General features: G+C 37.6%; 1 protein-coding gene across 1 annotated transcript in view; it reads left to right on the top strand.

Annotated features, from left to right (window-relative positions):
- The window catches only part of ITGA8 (integrin subunit alpha 8), a 189,056-nt gene that overhangs the window by 27,244 nt on the left and 137,454 nt on the right, over window positions 1-24,358 (top strand). Inside the window, exons 3-11 of the mRNA XM_061436125.1 lie at window positions 1,081-1,181; window positions 4,574-4,697; window positions 10,438-10,499; window positions 11,980-12,025; window positions 15,271-15,396; window positions 16,809-16,853; window positions 19,773-19,816; window positions 21,255-21,311; window positions 24,241-24,293. Of these exons, the coding sequence (XP_061292109.1) occupies window positions 1,081-1,181; window positions 4,574-4,697; window positions 10,438-10,499; window positions 11,980-12,025; window positions 15,271-15,396; window positions 16,809-16,853; window positions 19,773-19,816; window positions 21,255-21,311; window positions 24,241-24,293 (658 nt within the window). The remainder of the gene's footprint in view (window positions 1-1,080; window positions 1,182-4,573; window positions 4,698-10,437; window positions 10,500-11,979; window positions 12,026-15,270; window positions 15,397-16,808; window positions 16,854-19,772; window positions 19,817-21,254; window positions 21,312-24,240; window positions 24,294-24,358) is intronic.

Here is a 24,358-nt window from a genome sequence, read left to right as displayed (position 1 = left end):
TAATCTGTAAGATGCTCCAGTTCTTTGCCTGTTGGGTGCATTTTAGGTGAGGATTTCCAGAACTTGCTTTTTATTTTTTAAAAGTTCAGAAATGTCTAAAGCATAATATTTTAAAGAAGGAAATTCGCAATTTTCTTCTGACATATCAAAGTGTCAATTTTTGGTTGAGACCTAAATATATATATATAGTTTCTTTGTTTGAAAAGTCTGTAATCATATGTAAACTCAATGGAATGTTAATTACATTTATACTTTGGCCTCATTTAATAGAAGTTAAAAGTTCATTTGTAATGCATTCATTATAGAATCAAGGAGGGAAAAGCAAAATGCATACCAAAGAGAACACATACTAATAAGATGCTCTAGTATAAATGTCTTTTTGAATTCATTAACCATTACTGAGGAAGTTCAGTTAGAACCATGTGGTTAGAACCATGTGGGAAATATGTCGATTGGCAACAGGAGTGAAAGAAAAGATATTTGCTTTTTATTAAGACCCGAAGTGTGTCATAATTGGGTTGAGTTTTTACTCAGATGGTCCCCTCGTGCTGACATCTGCCAAGTGTGGATAAAGCTGTGTTGAGGTGTTATTTTCTGTGGCTGCATAGACATATGTTACTCAGTTAAAAACCGGGAACCTGGAGTCCTTCATGTTTCCAGCTAAGCCATGCCTAGGAAGCTGTGCTTCCTGGACCAAGGGGATTCCAGGTAGTTTTACTTTCAGAAAAGATTTGGAATTCCTCAGAGTAGTTATGAATGTTTGGTCTTCCATCTGATACAAATCAATGACCAAAGTGCAGATTCCAGACTGTCAGAGTCTACATCAAGTTTGCGGTACCCTTATCCTTGAAAATGTAAGTCATTTAAAAAAATGCTTTACGTTGTGAACTGTCATGTTCAAATATGTATTTCCATTTAACAGGTATTTTTCTAAGTGAAAGGTCTAGCTTAGACTTAATCAAATAGAACCCCTGCCATGTGTATGAAAATTATTTTTTAATGGGCAGATTCATTATCACGTGTTTTAATTGGCTGCCAAGTGTTACAAATAATTAACGATCTATGTGTCCTCCCTGCCAGACAACAGAAAGATAAGAGTCAATGGAACCAAGGAACCTATAGAGTTTAAATCAAATCAGTGGTTTGGAGCCACAGTGAGAGCTCACAAAGGAAAGGTGGTGGTGAGTATCGCGGGGTGCTGTTGGGGCTGCTCTGGAGTAATACATACACTGAAATGTTTTAAAACTCGTATGTACAAAAATCCATTCATGCAAGAACGTATCAGATTTTCAAAGATAAGCTTATCAGCATTACCAAAAATATTAGTGCTTAAAATTAAAGAATCTATTTTGGTCTTTAAAGCAACAGGAAATAAGACTGGTTTTCCAGAAAATTGGGTAGATCTTTTCAAATATTTCAAAAACTAATAAGGAAGATAGAAAAATAAAAGCTAAATCCTAAAAAGATACATATTTTATTGCTTAAGATTGATTTAAAAGGCTGATAGAAATTTGACCTGAAAAATAGTATTACTGCTATTAGGATTGTTTTAAAGTTAATCTCCTGCGATATCATTGATCCTCTTTAGAAATATCAGAAAGTTTTCTTTAAAAATACAGCTGCCGTAGAGGATCCTACTGTGATTTATGTCACAGAGTGTTCTGCCTGTGTTTTCCTCTAAGAGTGTTATAGTTTCTGGTCTTATATTTAGGTATTTAAATCATTTTGAGCTTATTTTGTATATGCTGTTAGAAAGTGTTCTAATTTCATTCTATTACACATAGTTGACCAGTTCTCCCAGCACCACTTGTTGAAGAGACTATCCTTTCTCCATTGTATATTTTTGCCTCCTTTGTCAAAGATAAGGTGAACACCTTATAGGTGCGTGGATTTATCTCCAGGCTTTCTATTTTGTTCCATTGACCTATATTTCTGTTTTTGTGCCAGTACCATACCATGTATGGCAAAAACCATCACAATATTGTAATTATCCTCGTATTAAAATAAATATATAAAAATATATAACTACCAATTGCATGGTTCTCTGAGTTCACTGATACTTTTTAAAGATTTCTCACTCCCAGATAGAGATCTTTTGGCTTTAAAATGCTGTGACTTTATGATTCTCTTCTCTGTAGTTCCAAGTGATAATACATGTCTAATTTATTGAGAAAGAACGATATTAAGCTGATTTGAAAATATATTTTGTTGGGGATTTTTTTTTTACTGGTAGCCCTAATTTACTTACAAAATAAAGCAATAACTTTGGCTTTTAGGATTTGTTTAAAGTTCTTTGAATTATGATTTAATAAGAATAAGTATCTAAAGGAAATGCTTTGCTTATTTGACATAAAACAGATATCAAATATAGATAACCCTCTTTAGTTACAAATACAGCATTTACAGTAGGTTCTCTATAGAATTGTTATTTGCTTTAATATAGTTCTCAAATTCCAGAGTTGGTTAAAAAAAAAGCAAACTCTTTAATCCTTCAGTGACTTATGATGTATGTGAATAACTATTGAAAAGCTAATTCCATCTATAACTACTTGGGGTTAAAAAAAAAATCTTTGGATACCGTATTGATTTTAAGTCTTCAAAATTTATCTGTAACATTATTGTGCATTTATTCAATATTTGTAGAAGTGTTCAGAGTCACTGAAAATATAAATGACACACCATGTTCATAATAAAAATGTTTAATTTGAGAGCATGCTTGCAATTTCAAAATTATGTGATAGAAAATAGAATACTAGAAAGTCCTTTTTCAGTTTTAATAAAGAATTAAGTTCTACCCTATGTGACAATTATTAGAACATCAAATTGCTATGAACGGAAGTATAGTTTTGAATATTCAGGAATCATATGTGTACATGTTAAGTCTGGGTCAAACCCCGAATATTGTCATATCATTGTGTTTCACATCTGTGTGAAACTGAGCTGGTATAAAAAAGATAACTTTTTAGGACAGAAAGCAGGCAAGCACTGGAAACAATTTTCATGGCATTGAAATATTCTATGGTGGTGTGGAAAGTGAGGCGAATTGGCTTATACTGAGTCACATAGGTAGTGCTTTCCCTGTTCAAACTCCTTTTTAGCATTCCACATTATGTTAAATACACCAGGGCTTCCCTGGTGGCACAGAGGTTAAAGCATCTGCCTGCAATGCAGGAGACGTGGATTCGATCCCTAGGTTGGGAAGATCCCCTGGAGAAGGAAATGGCAACCCACTCCAGTATTCTTGCCTGGAAAATCCCATGGACAGAGGAGCCTGGTGGGCTACAGTCCATGGCGTAGCAAAGAGTCGGACACGACTGACTGACTTCACTTTCACTTTCATTATGTTTAATGTCTTAACCATATACCTTCTCAGATCACTAATAGGGCCCTAAGTTAAGAAACTTAGATGAGTCAGAGAGTTTTTCAGTATTGGCCAAGACATTACAATCTAGAAGAAGACAAAAAAACAAAAACAAAAACCCCAAACTTAAGTTTTTGAGCAAAGATAATTTATATTCTTAAGTAAGAAGGGTGCTACTTTGTAAAGTAATCTTTACTAAAAGTCGTTACACATTAGACTAATTACCAAGGATGTGTTTGGAATCATGAAAAGACTTTAAAATTGGGATCTGCCTTCCATTTTATGGCATTGTTTCAAGTGTGATGTCATCAAATTTGGAGAAAAGCTAGTGGTTCCATATTCTAGAAAAATATGTATTTCTATATCCTTAGAAGTGAGCACTTGAATATTCAGAAAAGAACACAAGCTAGCAAAATAGAAGTCAAAAAGGTGCATTTGTTTTTATGGCTTCTCTTGTTCCTAGCACAGTGTTCTCTGCTTAAAGAGGATTTCATGTATCATCTTTTATATCTGATAATCTTTCCAATATCATGCTGTTGTTATAATCCAAGCTTCTGAAGAAGCAACCAGAGGATTTCACTCAAGAATCATATTTTTCTTACCATTATTTAATTTTTGTTTTGTCATGAATAAAAATCATTAAATGAAAAATAAGCCCACTGTGATAAGGGGGTATCAGTCCAAATGTAAGTCATCATTTAAAAAAAATAATCAGATACACCCTCACTGATAAACCAGGGGAATCCACAAAACAGAGGTTTATAACCTCATCATCTTTTGATTTGAAAAGTTTTCTTCAAGTAAAAATTAGACAAAGAAAGAAACTAGTTCTTATTTTAAGACATTGCACTAATTCATTCACTGTTTAAATGGTCATTTGCTTTTATGCAGATCCAATTTTAAAAAAAAGAACATATGAGTCCTTTACCTTTCATAAATATTTACTTTTGTCAGGCTACTTTTATTTGATTTAAAATCCTGTGGGACAAAAATCTCATTCTTTTGTATATGTTTAATTTGTTCCAATTCTATGGAGTATTAGTTGAGAAATTGACTTAGGAAGTTTAATTAATTCTGACTACCAAGGTACTCATTAGCATACTGGAGGCCAGTTAAGTCATCTAATAATTTAGCATTGTTTGTTACAAATTTAGGTCCATAGTATGTGGAATCTACATTAAAAAAATATTTATTGTCTTTGATGTTTCACAGGCTTGTGCTCCATTATATCACTGGAGAACTCTTAAACCAGCACCAGAAAAGGACCCAGTTGGCACTTGCTATGTAGCCATTCAGAATTTCAGTGCATATGCTGAGTACTCTCCTTGTCGGAACAGTAAGTTATTTTTATTCTTGAAACTGAACTTAGCTCACTAGTTTTTCTGCAGTAGCCAATGCAGGTGATCCCTAAACACCACTGCCAAGGGAAAAAAGCATTGGCATAAAAGACTGACAGTCTTACAGGAGGCCTTGCTGCGACATGGGAACCAGAACATGGAATCCTGCTGATCCTCTTCTGTATTTTAGAAAATTTCTGTTTCTAATTATTCTGCAGTCAAATTGATTGGCTCCTTATTTTAGGCCTTAAGCTCTCCGTCTTTATTCAAAACTCACTCTGCATTTGAAAAATACTAACTGTCCACTTGCTAATTGCAGGAATGGTGTTAGTTAGCATGTTGACCTAGAGGCACGTGAACAGGTCTCCATCTGGCCTGTGTTCTCACTGGCTGTTGTGTTCTTTGGCACCTGTGTACTCTGGTTGTCAGCATGATATACCTTCCTTCTTTATGTGTTTAATCCCATTTTTCAAAATATTCTGTACATTTGGAGTCCGTGTCTCATCTGGCAGTTCTGGGAATCTCCTGGTGAAGTATCCTTTAAAGCAAGCCTGTAAGCGCCATCTTCGGAGCACCACTGTTCAACCACTTCTTTTGGGAATATCACACAAGGACCTTGGGACAGTACTCTGGATTCATGGATCTACTCAGAGTCCTTTTGTGAATGCTTCCACTTTCCTGTCATGTAGAGCATTGGGGTTTATCCGCAAGAAACCAGTGCATTTTTATTCTTATTCTTGATAATTCACAAGACCATGTTAGAGAAACAAATGGCATTGAAAAGAACATTCTGATGACTGATTTCAGGATATTGATTAAAAAAAAACTCAACCCAAATTAGATTCCCAAAACTATAAGTAAAGTTTACCTATTTCATGTGAATATTTTTAAATTTCAAGATTAATTTAGCCAGATAATGAGCAAATTGATATCAGAGATCAAACAGTGAAGTAAAGAATGGATCAGGGATATTAGAAGGTTCTTAAAGAGGCCTCTAAAATGTAGAGATCAAAGGGTCTGGGAATGAAATAGTTAATTCTGGGGGCTTGTGGATTTTGGTAAGGATTTTGGTAAGAAGATTATAACTTCCTGTTTTAAAATACTGAAATAAACCAGGCACTTTCTCACATCTTGGCAAGTGTCAGCTGAATTGAATAATCAGTCAACTCAGAATTTTATTTTGAATGGCTTTAAAAGAGGTATTGCTCACAGGTAATAGACTCAATGATATCTATAGGTAATGAATTCAATGATGTCTGTGGTCTCAATGCTGAGCACTAATTAGTCTATTATTAAGGGAATAAAGCAGAGAACAAGAGAAAGCAAATCTCTGCCTTCAAAAAACATATTCTAGTTCAGAAGAGAGATAGCATATGTGTAATTAAGTAAGCTCAGGTCCAGCAATTCAACTTCTAGGTATTTATCCAAAAGAAATGAAATCACTGTCTTGAAAGGGTATCTGTACCCACATGTCCATTGCAGCATTATTTACAATTTCCAAGACATGGAAACCACCAAAGTTGTCATCAGTAGATGAGTGGATAAAGGAAATGTGGAATAGAAATTGGATATAGATATATACACAATGGAATATTATTCAGCCATAAAAAATAATAATAAAATCTTGCCATTGACAACAACATGCATGGGCATTACACTCAGTGAAATAAGTCAGATAGAAAAAGAAAAACATTCTGTTGATATCATATGCAGAATCTTAAAAAAAAACACAAACTCAGAAAAAAAGAGTACAGATGGGTGGTTGACAAGGTTGGGGTGTGGGCTAAACGGGTGAAGGTGGTCACAAAGCACAAACTTCCAGTTACAGGATATATCCTGGATGTAACTATAGTTAATGATCCCACATTGTACAGTTGAAAGTTGCTATGAGAGCAGCTCTTAAGAGCTTTATAAAACTGTATGTGGTGGTGGATGTTAACTGCATTTACCACAGTAATCATTTCACAGTATATCCATATTATTGTTGTTGGACACTTTGGACTGATGTTATGTTAAATCAATTATATCTCAACAAAAATTTTTAAAAATAAATGTTTCTAATAAAACGTCAGGTAGTGAAAACTGCTACAGAGAAAAATATAGCAAAGCAAGAGAGTAGGGAGGGACATGCCTGGGTGGGGAGAGGAGCCTGTTTGGACAGGACGGTGGGAAGGGCTTCTCTTAGCAGTTGTGACAGCAGGAAAGCAGGGGCTTTCCAAGCACAGGCAACAGTCATTAAGAGGGATATTTCGTGTCACGTTCCACTCAAGGTGTTGTGCCCCTGGGTTCAATAAGAGGTCACTGTAGTAAGTCCCCTACATATGAACCTTCAAGTTGCAAACTTCCTAAAATGTGAATGTGGGTTCGCACGTCCAGTCACGTAAGTTAGGTCACACGTCTGGCATGCATTGGCACATGCACGCATGCTCTGCAAGTGGCTGTGCTTTTGTGTACTTTACTGTACAGTACAGTGCCTTTATTTCGAGCCCAGGATGTCTGGAAGCAAGTGTAAAAGCAGTGATGATGTAGCTGGTACTACTGCATTGTTAGATTAAAAATGTTTGATTTTTTGTGGGTTTTTTTTATGTGTTATTTGTGTGAAAAGTTTTATAAACCTATGACGGTGCAGTATTACATAGCCGATTGTCTTAGTTCAGTATCTAGGCTGTCTTAGTTCAGTATCTAGGCTGTCTTTGTTGGACTTACATCTTACAAACAAATTGGGCTTACCAACACTGAGAACTGAACTTGTTGGATGTAGGGGACTTACTGTATTATTATGCTTAAGGTGAAAGTCAGATAGAGCAATAACTTCTGAATTTATTCATACAATTAATGATAGAACTTAGATTCAAACCTGAACTCGTTTCATCAATTTTTACACCCATCCATATCATATTTATCATGATTTACTAAAAATACCTCCCCATAGCAGTAAACTCTTATGGCTGAAATGACAAGTTCATCCTTTGCATGCCTCCTGCCTCGATGACATATCTTATTCCAACCACCATCAAGGATGACTGTTTAGAAAACTTGTTACTGCTTCTTGTTCTGTCTTTTATCTGACTGCCCACGTGATGGGAAAGCTCAGATTAAAATACTGCACAAGACATCTAAACTTGTGGGATAAGAGTTTCAGAGGGAGTTTGAATTATTATCTAAAAATTTAAATTATAGTATGCTTGCATTTTGAATTACATGGGTACATTATGTTGCCAATTTATTTAGCACTTACTTTCCTAAAGAAAAGAATAGCTTGACAAAAGTAGTAGTGAAGTTTATGTTGAATTGAAGAATAACCAAACAAATGGCCAGGAATTCTTTCCTCTCTAGCACACAGCTCCAGTGTTCAACTCTCTCTTACTGGGAGTACTTCCTCTTCAAAGGCACCCAAGGAGCCTACTTCCTGTGTTCTCTGAGGAGTTCACAGTTCATTAACACAAAGCAGCTTGTTAATGAGTGTGTGGTCAGTATCACAGAACAGAAATATTACTTTCAAAAGAGGATTCCAAGAAGCCACTCATGTTCATTTCACACCACAAAGCCCCGTTACTGACACTTTGAGCATTTTGGGTGGTATTCCGCTCATTCATATTAATGACATGCCTGTCACTTTACGGTCATTCATAATTCAGGTGGCGAGAGTTTACACACACCCTTCCAATCTCCTTGGAAAGCAAACACATGAGAGCATCATTCCCTGAACTCCTGAGTTTACTCTGGGACATAATTGTCAAGTTCACAGATGCTCTGAAGTTCTGGGAAGAAAGATTCCTTCAGCTCTCATAAACTATAATTCTAAGAGAAAAACTTACTTTACAAAGGAAATAACCTCCCATTTCTATCATAATCACCACTTCAGCGTTTGAAGTTAGTTATTTTCTTAATGGATTTTGTGAAAAATTTTTCTTTTTTCAATTTTTTTAGTTTCCTGTTTTGAAGCCAAGTGATTTCAAAGAATGGTCCTGTTTCTTCCTTTCTGAATAATTTACAATATTGAAAAAGTCAGAGTTGATTTTCAAAAGGATTTCTAAAAAGGTTTATGCATTAAAATGTATTTCTTAAATAGAGTCAAGATTACACATGTGTGTTTACATAATCGTATATCATGTATTCATCTATATTTCTGAGTACATACAAGTATTTACATGGACTTCTAGAAGAATGGTACCTGGACATTTGAGGTTATACAGATGAGACTTTAAGGAACTCTGCGACATTCATAATTATGAACCAGAAATATAGTTATAAAATAAAATATATTGTAAGGTACTGTGCAGTAAACATCTGTTATAAGGATAGATCTGTTAACTGTTTTCACCAGAAAAAACAAACAAAAAAGCAATAGCTGTTTGGCAGGGGGTGCACAGGAACCTTTTGGAGGTAATGAATATGTTTATTCCCTTGATTGTGGTAGTGGTATCATGCTATCAGGCATGTGTCTAAACTCATCAAAATGTACACATTAAGATGTGCATTTTTGTATATTAAATATACCTCAGCAAAGCTGGAAAAATAGAACTTAGCCTAAAAGATCCCACAAAACATCAATTGACATTTGAATTAAAAACAGATCACACACAAAAAAAGCACAATAGAGTATATGAGGTAAAAAGTATTTTAAAATATAAAGGGAGCATCTGGAAAGAATGGCTGATGACAGTGCTAAAATTAGCTAAGAACTAACCAAAGAAAAGAAAAAACAGAAGACATTCTAGGAAAAGCTGCAAAGGCCAGATCCATTTCAGAAATCGTCTGCAACAAGCACATGTCCAGCCTATAAATTCTTCCTGTGATGATATGCATTTCCTTTCCTGCCCTCTTATTTTAGTTTCCATTCAGGAGTATCCTTGATAAGAAAGGGGTAATTATTTTCATGTTTGAATCTAACAGGATAATAACTGAGATTCCTTCCACTGAACTGTATTTTGGTTTTAATTTAAGTGCTTGAGAAATTGTAGATGGTCTTTTAAAGTGCGATTGACAAGTAGTACATTCTTCATTCTGATGTCCCAGGATTCTAATATGCTTGGAATCCACATGTTGACCTGCTTATGGTTTAAAAAGCTGTGTAATAAAATCCAATTGTACATTCACTTAGTGAATTGCATTGCAGAGAGTGTAAAATAAGCCATTGCTAGAGAGTGCTCTCTTTTGTGAACCCTAGTGTCCCTGTGAGATGCCTTGTAATCAGAAATGCAATGTCCAAATTTACCTAATGATAATAGAATAATTTGAAGTTCATTTTGTATAAGAGATCATGAAAATTAAAACTCTCATCAGTGCTCCTGGCAGAAAGTATCTACCCACATGAGCCAGTTTAGCTCTCTTTTTCTTGTAGTATTGCTTCAGTCAGAACACATGGGTGCCCTAGAAATACATTACTGCCATTTGGGAAACTTGGAACATAATTGAGAGAGGGACATACTATTTCTTCAAATAAACATGAGTTGTAAAACCTAGTATCATAACTTTGAGGAACATTATTCCTATTGATCTTAGTATAAAATGACAGTGCCATTTGGGATAAGAAAACAGATTGAACTCTGTAAGAAATTACTTAGAATAAATTTTTAAAATAAGTAATAGAACACTTACATTTTAAATTTAGAAGTCTATAGGGAAAACAAGAGCGTATCCTTGTTATTAAAAATATAAAATATATTAAAATTTAATTATTAAAAATATATCTTGGGAATGATAGCATTATATATTTGTATCTTTTGATCATTCCAGGCAATGCTGATCCTGAAGGCCAGGGTTACTGCCAAGCAGGATTTAGTCTGGATTTTTATAAGGTAAATTCTTTTGGTCTTATAGCTTCTAAAATTTATTTTATCTGTTTGATTTTTTTTTTAATCCCCTGCCTCTCATTCCCACTTCTATCTACCCCCTAATAACTGCCACCATCAAAGGAACGTTTAGGTATATAGCTAACCTGTTTTGGCAATTTCTTTAAATTTTTTTGTTTGTAATAATCTATGCATGTGATAATCTGTTAATAGAAAAGAAATACACAGGTTGAAAAACAACACCCTGTTTTTAAATGAAAATCACAAAAACTTAGTAAAGAAATATGTTTCTAAAAAGATCACAAGAATCTATAATTTTTATCTCAGCTGTAATTGGATGATTAGATTTCACATTACTGTTAAAATTCACATATCCTTTCACAAAATTAAAAACAGAGATATCTAGTAAGAATATTGGAGGCAAAGATGCCGTGGTTTTGAAAAAAATATAAATCTCAACATCTAAAATCTTACTTTCTTTGTCTTGTGTGTTTTTCCCCACTGAAAGTTAAGGATGCAGGATATGGAAGGTGGGGTGATAAGTAAAACGGAAAATTTTTATCTGGAGTTCTGACAGTCTCTCTTGGGGAAGGATGGGTCAATGGCACCCCACTCCAGTACTCTTGCCTGGAGGATCCCATGGATGGAGGAGCCTGGTAGGCTGCAGTCCATGACGTCGCTAAGAGTCGGACACAACTGAGTGACTTCACTTTCACTTTTTCACTTTCCTGCATTGGAGAAGGAAATGGCAACCCACTCCAGTGTTCTTGCCTGGAGAATCCCAGGGGCAGGAGAGCCTGGTGGGCTGACATCTATGGGGTCACACAGAGTCGGACACGACTGAAGTGACTTAGCAGCAGCAGCAGCAGGGAAAGATAGGCATTACTGTGACCTTGAAATAAACAGGAACCAATTTTTCTTTTCATTGCTATAGTCTAGAAAGACCATGTCTGCAGAACTGTGCATCATGAAACATGTAGATCTTTTGCTTACCTGAAAGTGTTAGTTGCTCAGTCGTGTCCGACTCTTGTAACCCCATGGACTGTAACCCGCCAGACTCCTCTGTCCATGGAATTCTCCAGGCAAGAATACTGGAGTGGGTTATCATTTCCTTCTCCAGGGGATCTTTCCAACCCAGGAATCGTACCCAGGTCTTCCACATTGCAGGAAGATTTTTTACCATCTGAGACACCAGGAAAGCCCTTTGCTTACCTGAGGCAGTGCCAAAAGCCTGAATATATATATTCTCAGGGGAGAAAGTTTTACTTACCTAATTGAATCTAATTAAAATTATTTAATGTGATAACACATAAATAACAAAGCTATAAAAGGAAAGAAAATGACTTGCATGACTCAGATATGAGGGCCTCTTTTAAAAATTACTTTATGTATGCAAATTGTCTGGGCAATGCTTATGAACAGTGATTTATCACCCTTTAAAAAAAATCTCAGTTTTTCAATTGTTTTTGCTGTTTCTGTTTTGTAGAATGGAGATCTTATAGTTGGAGGCCCTGGAAGTTTTTATTGGCAAGGTATGTCCTGTTAGAAGAGAAGAAATCTCCTTGGTTGTTTCTAACAAGGAAATGAAACAGAAGTAACATCAAGTGCTGACTTTTTATTATGTTAATTTTATCTCCAAATTGTTAGTTTCTCCAGTGAAGGAAGCATCATTTCATTTTGCATTGATACTTTGTGATATAAATGATACTTTACAGTACTGTGACAACTACATTCCTTTATTCATCAAATGCATATTGAGGCCATGCCAGACTTTGTGCTGGATGCTGAGGATACAGTAATGAGTAGGAACTTGCAGAGGTTACCATCTGGAACTTTTTGGCCAGCCTAATACTTGAGAAACTCCAGGCACGAGACTAGCAAGGAAAGGTATGTCAAGACAGGGCTGTGAGAGCATAGGAGGCTTCTCTGGGGTGGTCCCATGCAGGGGTGTCTTCTGAATGCTGGCTGACAGATGAAATATAACCTGTGCTCTGCAGTGAAAGCACCAAGTCCTAACCACTGGACGACCAGAGAAGTCCCATGAATATGTTTCTGTCTTTTGTAACTGAATAGGTGTAGGTGGATCCCAGTCCCTGAGATGGAGAACACTGGAAGATGGAAGACGATGGGTTGGGAGGGAGCTGGGGAAGGCAGATGATGAGTTTGCTTTTGGTTATGTTGAATATGAACATGTTTGAGATGTCCAAGACTTTTCATGTAAGTATTTAGATGTGTGAGCTTAAACTCAGAGAAGATAGCTAGGCTAAAATAAGAACTAGCATGCTGGTGATAGCTGAAGCCAGGAATGTGAATGGGATGCCTAAGGAGAGATTACAGAGAATACAGACAATTTGGCTGTCAAGTTTAGAATAAAGATAGAGTAGAATATGAGAGAGATGAATAGTTGAGTGAAGTGTTTTGTTGTTTTTTAATGGAAGACACCTGATAGTGTTTAAAAAGCCAATGTGAAAGATACAGGTGAGATCAATTTACGGTAAAATTTTACATGAAATTACTGTACTGTTTAGCTTAATTCGTAAGTATACAGACATGAACATCAAAGAATTAACCTTTGAAGTCTTTAAACATTATTTTGTAAACTGGAAAGTAATATACTTTGTGCAGTGGTTGAATAAAATGTGTGTATTTGAAAAGATTTTGTTCTTAATCACTTGATTAATTTCACATAATTCTTTCTTTACATTGAAAAAAGGATATGATCCCAATGATAGGCTGAAAATCAGCCATACCAAGGGCACAGGGATTTGTCTGAGACAGATACTTGAAATTTTTACTCAGTCTTAAGATTATAGAAGCAACTAAAGGAAATAAACAGTGTGTTCATGGAAAGAGAGAGAGGGTATTCAACTTTTACCCACAGAAAATTGGCACATTCTACAGACATTGTTCAGAAACGCATGTGTAAATACAATCATCTTAATATAAGAGCAGTCATTTCAGTCACGGCCACTTGGAGATAGTCATGGCCTGGTTTAACAGTTTTATTCTTTTGGAACTTCAAACAGAAAGACTGTGGGAATGGGTGAATTCCCAAGGAATAATTTGGCTTTAAATTTAATATTCAGTGTTAGTATCTTGAAAGCAGTCCTCCAGTTTTCTCCCAAAGAACATGAGATCACACTTTTTCCGTAGACGTCCATAATAAATATGGGAATGCATAAAAGTTTTAGTGGAACATTGCTGGCCGTCTTTTTGATTCATGTCTATCTCAATACAATCGTGTTTCGAGACTTCTTATAGTGAATTTATTTGGGGAGATTAGCCAGTGTTCTTATCATATCAGTGTTGGTGGCCATGGATTCTCTTTTTGCTAAAACTCTGTATCTCACTGGGCCTCCCTGCTTTCCATTGTCTTACTTTTATGTTTTGTGCTTATATTTTAGCATAAAGTGTGAATGACTTAGAGATTATGTAATTTCTTCCTTTAGCTTAAGCTGATATGTTTTACAATCTATTAACTTAGTAAGTGATTTACAGCTAATACATCTGTACTCTGAGAGAACACAAAAAGTATTACCAGAAGGCCAAAAAGGACCTTGTTTGTAACGCAGAATATTCCAACAGCAAAACCACATGACCTTCGTGACTGTACTCAAGCTCTTTCCAGAGGTCCCCAACATTTTTTATGCCAAGGACCGGTTTCATGGAAGACAATTTTCCCACAGACTGGGGGTGGGGGATGGTTTCAGGATGATTTAAGCACAATAGAGTTCACACTCTTAGGAGAATCTAATGCCGCCACTGATCTGACAGGAGGCAGAGCTCAATTGGTAATGTGAGCTATGGAGAGCAGCTATGAATACAGATGAAGCTTCACTTGATATCCTGCCTCTTACCTCGGGCTCAGAGACCCCTACTTTAGGTCAGAGTTGCCCCATCTGTAACAAGATATATTTTGGCTAGATGATCTCAAAGCTAGAGGATGTTTCCTATAGCCAGAACAGTCAAGAAAAAAAATTTAGTCACGTAAATTTTGCCTACAGGTGTCTTCACTCTTAGATATGGTTATCATTTGGATGTGGAAGAAGTATATAAAGGCAGGAGAAAACAGATACAGTTAAAGGGTACAGGATTAACAGATGCAGACTACTATATGTGAAAAAAATAAGTAACAAGAATATACTGGATAGCACAGGGAATTATACCCATTATCTTGTACTGATCTCTGAAATATTGAATCACTATGCTGCATGCCTGTAACTAACATAGTATTGTAAATCAACTATATTTTGATAGAAAGAAGGGGAAGGTGAGATGAATCGGGAGATTAGGATTGACATACATACTCTACCATGTGTAAAACAGATAGCTAGTGGGAAGCTGCGGGTAGCACAGGAAGCTCAGCTCAGTGTTGTGATGACCTAGAGGCGGGGGATGGTGGGGGTGGGGTGGGAACGAGGTCCTAGAGGGGAGGGGATATTTGTATACACATAGCTGATTCACCTCATTGTACAGCAGAAACTAACACAACATTGAAAGCAATTATACTCCAAGAAGAAAACAGAAAAAAAATGTTATGTAAAAAAATTACATAGTTCATCTTTGGTTCTTCTGTCAGCATGGAAAGCTCTAAGCAACTGCTAGTGACTTTACCTTGCAATTCTAGAGCAAGGCAGGGAAATTCACTGTCAAAAATGCAAAGCAATCTCATGATCATTTTCAAGAGCATGAGTGTTGTTCAAATGCCTTGTGTCTGCGTGGGGAGGGCCTGACTCGCACATTCATTCAATTAACCTATTAATCTGTTCGAGCACAGGTCAGGTGATCACGGCCAGTATTGCAGATATCATTGCAAACTACTCATTCAAGGATATCCTAAGGAAATTGGCTGGAGAAAAGCAGACAGAAGTGGCTCCAGCTTCCTACGATGACAGTTACCTTGGTGAGATGCATTGCTTGAGATATTTGTGATTTCTCAAAAGACAAGCATATGAAATGTTGAGGCAAATTTTATTCCTCACTCATTTGATAATATATGGCACCTTACGGAAATTTTCTTACTAGCTTCAAGTGGACTCTTAACTTTCTTGTCTTTTGATTCAGCTGTTACGTATAATCGACATAGTTTGATAGCTATTTTCTAGGCTCCCTGACAGTCTATTGTACATAAAATATTTTGCCAGTTGTAGATATTGTGTATCAGTGAGGATGCCCTGTGCTACCTGGGCAAAATGATGGTAGTCTTTTCCAGTTTCTAGAAAGAACAGAAAACTTTCCAGTTGCTGAAATGTTCTCAAAATGTGCAGCCACACAATGCCATTTCATCAGTATTCTTTCTTTGGTATTGTAGTGGCATTTTGACTCCTAATGAACTTTAAAAAAGTGTAGTTCTCTTTTATCACCTTACCTCATTTTAGAGCCGAGTAAAATTCGTGGGGAATGATCATCGAAGGTTCAAGTACAAATTGACACTTGCTGTGGGTACTTGTCATCTACCTCTGCAAGGCTTAAATCATGTGCTGCTGCAGTTGCTGACCTTCAACACCCCCCTGAAAGGAGTTCAGGGTGGAGAGCAGAAATGAGGCACTCTATATACTCTGGGAAAACTGGCAGAACAAGTCTTCAGATAATTAGATATTCTCAGGAGATGATTTTATGAGCCCCAGTTCCTGTATCTCCTCACATCTAGAAAAGCACGAAATTCCTTCATGGTGACGACTGCTCCTTTTGACTAGCAGAAACCTTCAGTGAAAAATTATGTGCTTGACTGCATATACTCCCCCTTCACCAAAATCACCTATATACTGACCTTCCTTCCTAGCTCTTTGGAGCAGTTGCTCAGGGCTATCTGAAATGCTGTCTCCTGAGCTATAGTCCTCATTTTGCCCCAGATAAAACTTAATTTGCAACTCTCACATTGTGCATTTTTCTTAGGTCAGCAAAGGTATTAAGAAGTAGGCCTTGTTGGTGATCAGAAATAGCAAAACCGGAGCGTAAGAGTTAACCTTTTAGAGTAATGATATCTGATTATGATGAATCAGCAGCTCTTGAAATGCAAAGACCACCATTCACACGTAAAGATGGGCAATGGAGCGTTCCTACTTCTAAAAGGGACCTCAAATCCAATCATGTAGCCACACTCAGAAGGCGCAGATCTATTATACTTCTAAGATTTAGTGTACATCTTGGCTTGATTAGTTTTTCTCTTCATAGAATTCTAGACTTTTATATTACAGTATTTGTCAGGATTTCTGCACAGAGTAGTGCTATGATAGTTCCTTCATGTTTCTAGATTATGGATCATTTGTAAAGGCATCAAACGTCTGATTCTCTTGTCTCTTTTCTTTAAAACAGGATATTCAGTTGCTGCTGGGGAATTTACTGGGGACTCTCAGCAAGGTGAGAGACATGGTTGAAATCAAGCCATCTGTAAAACATGGGAAAAGTAGAGTGACCTGAAAAAGCTCTTTTAGGAATGTGATTTTTAAATGATTCTGAAACTTTTAATCAACATTACATTTAAATAACTTTATAGCATCATAGCCATATGAGGCTGCAGGCTCCAAAGTTCCTAGTATGATGGTTGATTTCTATTTTTTTTCCCCAAACTTATTTATTTTTTATTGAAGGAAAATTACTTCACAATACATTTCTGTTTTTTAACAAAATTCTGAATGTTTATGGGATGTGAGAAGCAGTGGTTGCCATGTATCTCAGATGGCATAATCACCCTTCATCTTTATTATTTGACAGGTCTGATCCTGAAATAAGTCAACTCCATTTTCTCTGAGCATGGTGTCTTTAGGTGCCCATAGTAAACATCCATACATGTATCTATGCTTGTACTCATGAAGCTGGAATGTAGTGTAAGACCTATAATCTCTACGCAACACTCAACATCACTATTTGAATGGCTTTTGCAAACTTACTGTGCTTATACCTGAACTCCTGATCATTCCATTTAAATGTGCTCTCCCTTCCATCAGCTCCATCTCAGTTAGTGACAATACCATCCTCCAAGCTGCTCAAGCAAAATACCTTGCAAGTCAGCCTTGGATTGTGCTCTTTCCTCCACTCCCTACCCTTATCCAATCCATGAGCCAATTCTGCTAACTAAACTCAAAAGACAGCCAGAATCTGACTCTCACTTCCTCCACAGCTACCAGTCTCAGGTCTCCATCAATACGTTTGCAGTAGCTTCCTAACTGGTCTCCCTGCTCTCATCTTTGCCCTCCCGTAGTCTAGATCCAGTAGGCAACTGGTCCTTTAGGAACAGAAGTCACATTGTGTTACTTCTTTGCTCAATGAGTCCCCAGTTCATTCAGTGTAAATCCTGAGTCTTCACAATGACCTGAAAGACTCCATTCATGAGAGCCCATTTACTTTAACCTCATCTCCTTTTGGGCTTCCCTGGTGGCTCAGAGGTTAAAGTGTCTGCCTGCAATGCGGGAGACCAGGGTTTGATCCCTGGGTTGGGAAGATTCCCTGGAGAAGGAAATGGCAACCCACTCCAGTATTCTTGCCTGGAGAATCCCATGGACGGAGGAGCCTGGTGGGCTACAGTCCACGGGGTTGCAAAGAGTTGGACACAACTGAGCAACTTCACTTTCACTTTTCTTTCCTTGTCCTTTACTCCTCACCCCAGCCATCCTGCCCTCCTTGCTGTTCTTTGAATTCTCCAGACACACGTCTACCTCAGGGCCTTTGCATGTGCTGTTCCTTCTGATTAGAACGTATGTCTCCCAGATCTCCATAATATTTTACTCCCTCACTTTCTTCAGTTTTCACTAACCTGTCATCTTCTTGCCAAGGCCTCCCCAACCACCAGGTAAATCATAATTCCTTCCTCCTCCCAATTTGAGCACCCCCAGTACCATTTTACCTGCTTAGTTCTTCTACTGTATACTCATCCCCTTCTAACATGACATTTAATGGACTCTACTTTTCAAATTAACTGCCTCTTCCAGCTCAAGTGTAAACTTCATGAGAGTAGAGAATTTTGTCTTCATTCCCTGCTGTAGCCTATGGTTGCCTGTCAGTGTTGATTGAATGAGTGAATTTATTGATACTACTTAAAAGTCCAACATCTAAACCCAAATGAATCTTCTCTGATTATTAACACTCCAAAGGCATGAATGCCCAACTCTGCTAGAGTTTAGTATGTGGGGTAGAATTAATGCTAGAATTTGTGCTATATATTTAGGAGCAGGTTTGAGGAAAGGGAAATTTGAATGGAAGGGGACTTTTTTCCCAGGCTCCCTTCCTTTAAATTAAACTAACATTTTAACCCCAAAGGATAGTTTAGATTTATAGAACTGAAAACTGGAAAGATCTTTGATAATCAATCAGTTCCAACTCCTGTCTTTTGTAGGTGACTGGAAGAAGTTAGGTTCAAGGATTGATCCTGGGTTTATAGAAGACCCAAGGACTAAAACCACTGCTTTCAGAATCTAGAGCCATATCATTGTGTGTTGGAACATGCAGCCCCCTTTTCACCAGAGTTGCTTCTTCTATCTCTATTATCAAAGCTTCCTTCTTTGCATACTCTTGGCTATGAGGATGCCCTAGAATTCTGTTCCAGGGCAGCCAGGCTCAATCATTTATGATATGAGGTTTGTCCTTAGGTAACTGAAATTGCTTGAACACTGTCCCTTAGTGGGACTGCTGCTGCTGCTGCTAAGTCGCTTCAGTTGTGTCCGACTCTGTGCGACCCCATAGACGGCAGCCCACCAGGCTCCCCCGTCCCTGGGATTCTCCAGGCAAGAACACTGGGGTGGGTTGCCATTTCCTTCTCCAATGCATGAAAGTGAAAAGTGAAAGTGAAGTCGCTCAGTCATGTCCGACTCTTAGCGACCGCATGGACTGCAGACTACCAGGCTCCTCCGCCCATGGGATTCTCCAGGCAAGAGTACTGGAGTGGGGTGCCATTGCCTTCTCCGCTTAGTGGGACAGGAGATGTTATTTTGTACACTGCCACGGGAGACTAGTTCAGAAGACAGTGAAAGCTGGAGAAACCAGAGTAAGAGGTTTAACTGAAAAATCACACACAAATCTGAGAAGGCAGGCTTATGTTCTAGAGGCTGAAACGCATGGAGGCTCTGGTGGAGGCAGGTGATTCTAGAAGTACAACTTTTGCGTCCCCTGTTTTCTTTTTCTGTAGCAGAGGCAAAAGCCAATGCAAAACTGTAACTTCAAACTTCCAGCTGTCTACGTGATCCATGATAGTTACTTATTCAAAAAGTACCATCTTTAGCTGATTTGTTGAATAGCTTTAAAGTAGACTGTGTAATTTACCTTCTAAATGACTTTTCATCACAGAATTGGTTGCTGGAGTTCCAAGAGGCGCACAGAATTTTGGATATGTGAGTACTAAGAATGTTTATAGGATATTTTGCATATGTGCAAAGAATCATTTTTTTTAATCATTTTAAAGATTTAAATCTTTGAAATCTTTTAAAGTGCTCTTAAAGATCCACACTTGTTTGCTTATGCAAAGGGAGGCTAGATTCTTTTCTGATCCATGTATAGGATCAACTCCATCATTTGTGGGACCCAGTGTGAAGTGAAAATGCCTGGCCCCTTGTTTGAAATTCTTAAGGATTTCAGGACAGTGACAGCTGGGCTATCCAAAGGATAGGGCTTGTCTGAGTGTAGGGCCCTGCCTGACTGCACAGGTCACATACCCATGAAGTTAGCCCCGTCCTGTGCATAATTTGGGAGTAATTGCCGAGGATCCCATTGTTGACATGATCAGCATTTTAATATGCCTCACACAGTAAACACAACAAGGTCGATTGTTATGTGACTAGTGTATTAGTTTTCAAGGGCTGTCATAAGAAATGACCCCAAATCGGGTGGCTGAGAACATAAATTTGTTCTCTCCCAGTTCAGGAGGCTGGAAATCTGAAGTCAAGTTGTGACGGCCAGGTCGTGCTCCTTTCCACACACACGGGGGAGGACTCTTCCCGCCTCGTCCAGCTTCAGGTGGCTCTGCCTTCCCTTGGCGTGTGGCAGCTTCACTCCCATCTCTGCCCTGGCCTCCGTGTGGTCTTCCTCCATCTATGTCTGTGTGTCCTCTCCTCCTTTTATAAGGACACCTGTCATTGGACACAGGGCCCACCCTAAAGCCACTATGATTTCATTTCAAGATCCTTAACTTTACTTATTTCTATAGAGACCCATAAGCTCATCTTCCAAAGTTCTGGACAGATATGAATTTTGGAGGGCTACTATTCACACCCATTACACTAGTTGCCATAAAAATAGGAAAAGAACATAAGTAGGTCTTATGAAAAGAAAAGCATTTAAAATATTTTTTAAAAGTCTGATCAGCTTGTAATAACTATAGATTTTAGGCTGGCTGGATAGAATTGAAAAGAAATATTTTTGCTATATGTAAAACACTTTCAAATTTTTTTTTTTTTTTTGCAAGAAGCCATAATCATCAATGTCCCATAATAGCATATGTTCAGAAATGAAATTTAGACTAAATTTTTGATTAGATAACTGACCATCAAATTAGTTGCTCTAAGCATTCTTGAATTCAAATATAATTTCTTTACATCCAATTAGTGATTGTGCATTCTGTCTGAAAGGATTCCAGAAACCATAAATAAAAAGTTCAACTGCATTTTTTTTTAAGATCATTCTATGGGCTTGCTTTTTTTTTTTTTTTTTACATATAGAGCTAACCATTTATGATTTTTCACAAACATTTATAAATGATTTAAGTTATACTTTTAAAAAAGTTCTCCAGTTCTATACCAAATGAAATAACCTATCTAATTTCTCTGATTTCAGGTTTCAATCATTAACTCTACAGATATGACCTTTATTCAGAATTTCACTGGTGAACAGGTAAAGACATTTTAATGTCAAATAGTGAATGTCACTCTGCACTATTATATATTCATATTATTCATTCATAAAATAAATATTTACCTAGTACTTACTATGTTCTAGAAACTCTTCTAAGCACTAGGAGTATAACCATGTATCAGACAAGATCCCAACTCTAACGCAGCGCTACAGGGGAGGCAGTTGAGGAGATAACAATTAATTAATAAACAAGTATGTGCCCATGATGATTTCATATACTGCTAGGTGATATAAGGGCAGAATATGCTTCCTACAAGCTAGTGGGAAGCTGCTATACAGCACACAGAGCTTTGTGGTGACCTAAATGAATGAGATGGGGCGTGGAATGGGAGGGTGGTGCAAGAGGGAGGGGATATACATATACATACAGCTGATTTCCTTCATCATACAACAGAGACTAACACAATATTGTAAAACAGCTATACCCTAATTAATTTTCCAAAAAGCCACTAATTGCTGAAATCTGAGAATAGTCCTATTATGTTGCAGTCCTGTATGTAATCTGCCTGGTGATTGGTTCTGGGTACCCGCCTTCCCTCTGAGAAGACACAAGCTTCTTCTAGTTTTCCACATATTGGTCAGAGTCAGCGGGTCTAGACTCTCTTCCTGCCCTCATAGTAAATGGAACCCTCACCAACCCCAAAATATATGGAAGATGACAAAGTCTCTGATTCTGGTCCCTTTCTCCCAGGGACTAGATTTTTGCCCGTTAACCACTGTCACTGGCTAAGATCTTATTATCAATGGGTCAATTCTCTGAAAGCAGGCTGCTGGTATCCTGATGACCTGGGGTCACACTTCATTCCCCACTCTGGGTTTTCCTGGGTCTTATGACCTGTTGAAATTTGTCACACTTTTTTTAAAGGATGAATGTGGCCCTGTTGTGTTAGGGAGGCAATTCTGAACTGAGTTAGTCTCTCTAGGCCACCAACTTTCTCTCCTAACCACCAACCCAGGTTCTGGAACTTCTAGAAACCTCACATTTGAATCCGGCCAAGTGACCATCTTGGCCTGCTGGATCCCAGGAGGATCCAGCTTTAAGATCCTGAAATGCTCAGCTCTTAGCTAGACACAGAAATTTGGAATCATATATTTGTCAAGCAATTTTGATAGTTTTTTGTTAAGAATACAGAGCATTTTTGACATTTCTGCTCCAATTGGGGCTTTAGTCTATCCATGACTGTGCAGTTTTCAACAAAGCATTTAACAATGTCTCTCATGAGACTCTTGTGGTAAATACAGATATATAAGGCTGCGATGATTGTGCAGTTGGGTGAATTTATACATTTTGAACAACTGTTTTCAAGTGGCGATAATTAATGGTGTATGAAAATATGGCAAGACTTCTCTCTTGTCTTTTTGTTTCACATTTTTACCATTAAAAACTCCTTAAACATTGTTAAATTTGGCCTTTCTGTAACTTTTCATCCTCAATACCACCTAGTTATTCAATCTTGAACCTCAGAATTTAATACATAAATGATGAAATTCCTCTGAGTGAGGTCACACAGTGCCACACAGAAATAAGAATTTCACTACATGTGCGCGGATTAAAGAAAAGACACGGGAGAACTGAATTACTGCATGACACAGTCAAATGAGGCATTCATTTCCTCAACAAAGAGAATTTTGCACCTGGTACCCAGGGCTTAGTCCATAAAAATACTGTAGACTGGATGACTAAAGCAACAAACCTTTATTTCTCATGGTTCTGGAGTCTGAGAAGTCGAAGATCAAAGGGTAGTCAGATTTTGTGTCTGGTGAGAGCCTGCTTCCTGGCTCACAGCCATCTTCTCACTATGTCCTCATGTGGAGGAAGGGACAAGGCAGCTCTATGGGGTTCCTTCTCTACGGACACTCATCCCGTTCATGAGGGTTCCACCCTCACAACCTAATTACCTCCCGAAGGCCCCACCTGCTATAACAACTGTATATGTTTGGAATAGAGAAAAGAGGTGGCAGAATTAAATTATTGTGTTATACTTGTTAACTCATCTATTTATTTCTTTTGCAAAGAGTATCTGGCACCTACCCTGAGTTACACCTGGTCAGACAATGCAGATACAAGAGTGAACAACACAGACCAAGATCTCTGCCTTCCATGGAGCACAGTTTACTGTAGACTATAGGCTGATTAAATTTGGAGGTGATCGGAGGCTAAGTAAGCTAAGGCGTTGGATGGCAGATGTGGAAATGAAAAACCCTGGCAGGCAAAAACTATGGGCCAAGTCTGAAAAGATTATAAATCTTGAAAGCATAGATTGAAAAACAAAAATATAAGAGCTAGAATGTGGAGAGATTAGGTATACTGGTCACACTCACAAACAACTTAGAAACCTTAACAGACTCAGTTTGAATTGATACTGAGACATGGTTTAGCCCCAAATGAAAACCTTTTTATGCTTCAGTGGTACACAGAGACCAAAGTCGAGAGTGTCTGTCCTACTTAACTTCTGTCAGTGTGCTCACGGGGTGTCATCTTTTCTTTGGTATCACATATCTGTAAGCAAGATGGTGAGCTGCAATCATTTCCATGTGTGATTTCATATGGAAATGGAATTAGATTTATTCTGTGATGTTCAAGATTGCAGAACTAGGCAGGAGGATTGAGGACTAGATATTATAGAAGGACCAGTTTTAGCAAAAAGTATTCTAAAAGTTATCTGCAAATTGAATGGATTGATTGTTGAACATCTCCAGAGGTTGTCCGAGCAGATGTCCGGGCTGCTGTGGGGAGCATTATGCGTTAGGTCAGGGGTTAAACTAAATGACTCTAAGACTCTGTCCACGTCTAAGGGTCTATGAATTTAAATGCAAAAGATGTACTGCAATGTGGCCAATCTTTCAGGGAAAATTGAGACATGACTTTTTGAACACAAAATGTGTTATTTATGGTTTTCCTTTGCAGATGGCATCTTATTTTGGATATACAGTTGCAGTATCAGATGTTAACAATGATGGGTAAGTTTATAAGAACTTCCTCACTCACTGAATATTATAGTCATCCTTAAAGATGTTATATTTTT

The sequence above is a fragment of the Bos javanicus genome, chromosome 13 (assembly GCF_032452875.1).
Source record: "Bos javanicus breed banteng chromosome 13, ARS-OSU_banteng_1.0, whole genome shotgun sequence".
Lineage (NCBI taxonomy): Eukaryota > Metazoa > Chordata > Mammalia > Artiodactyla > Bovidae > Bos > Bos javanicus.
The sequence above is the reverse complement of the archived record's forward strand: the minus strand, read 5'-3'. Positions and strand labels throughout refer to the sequence as shown.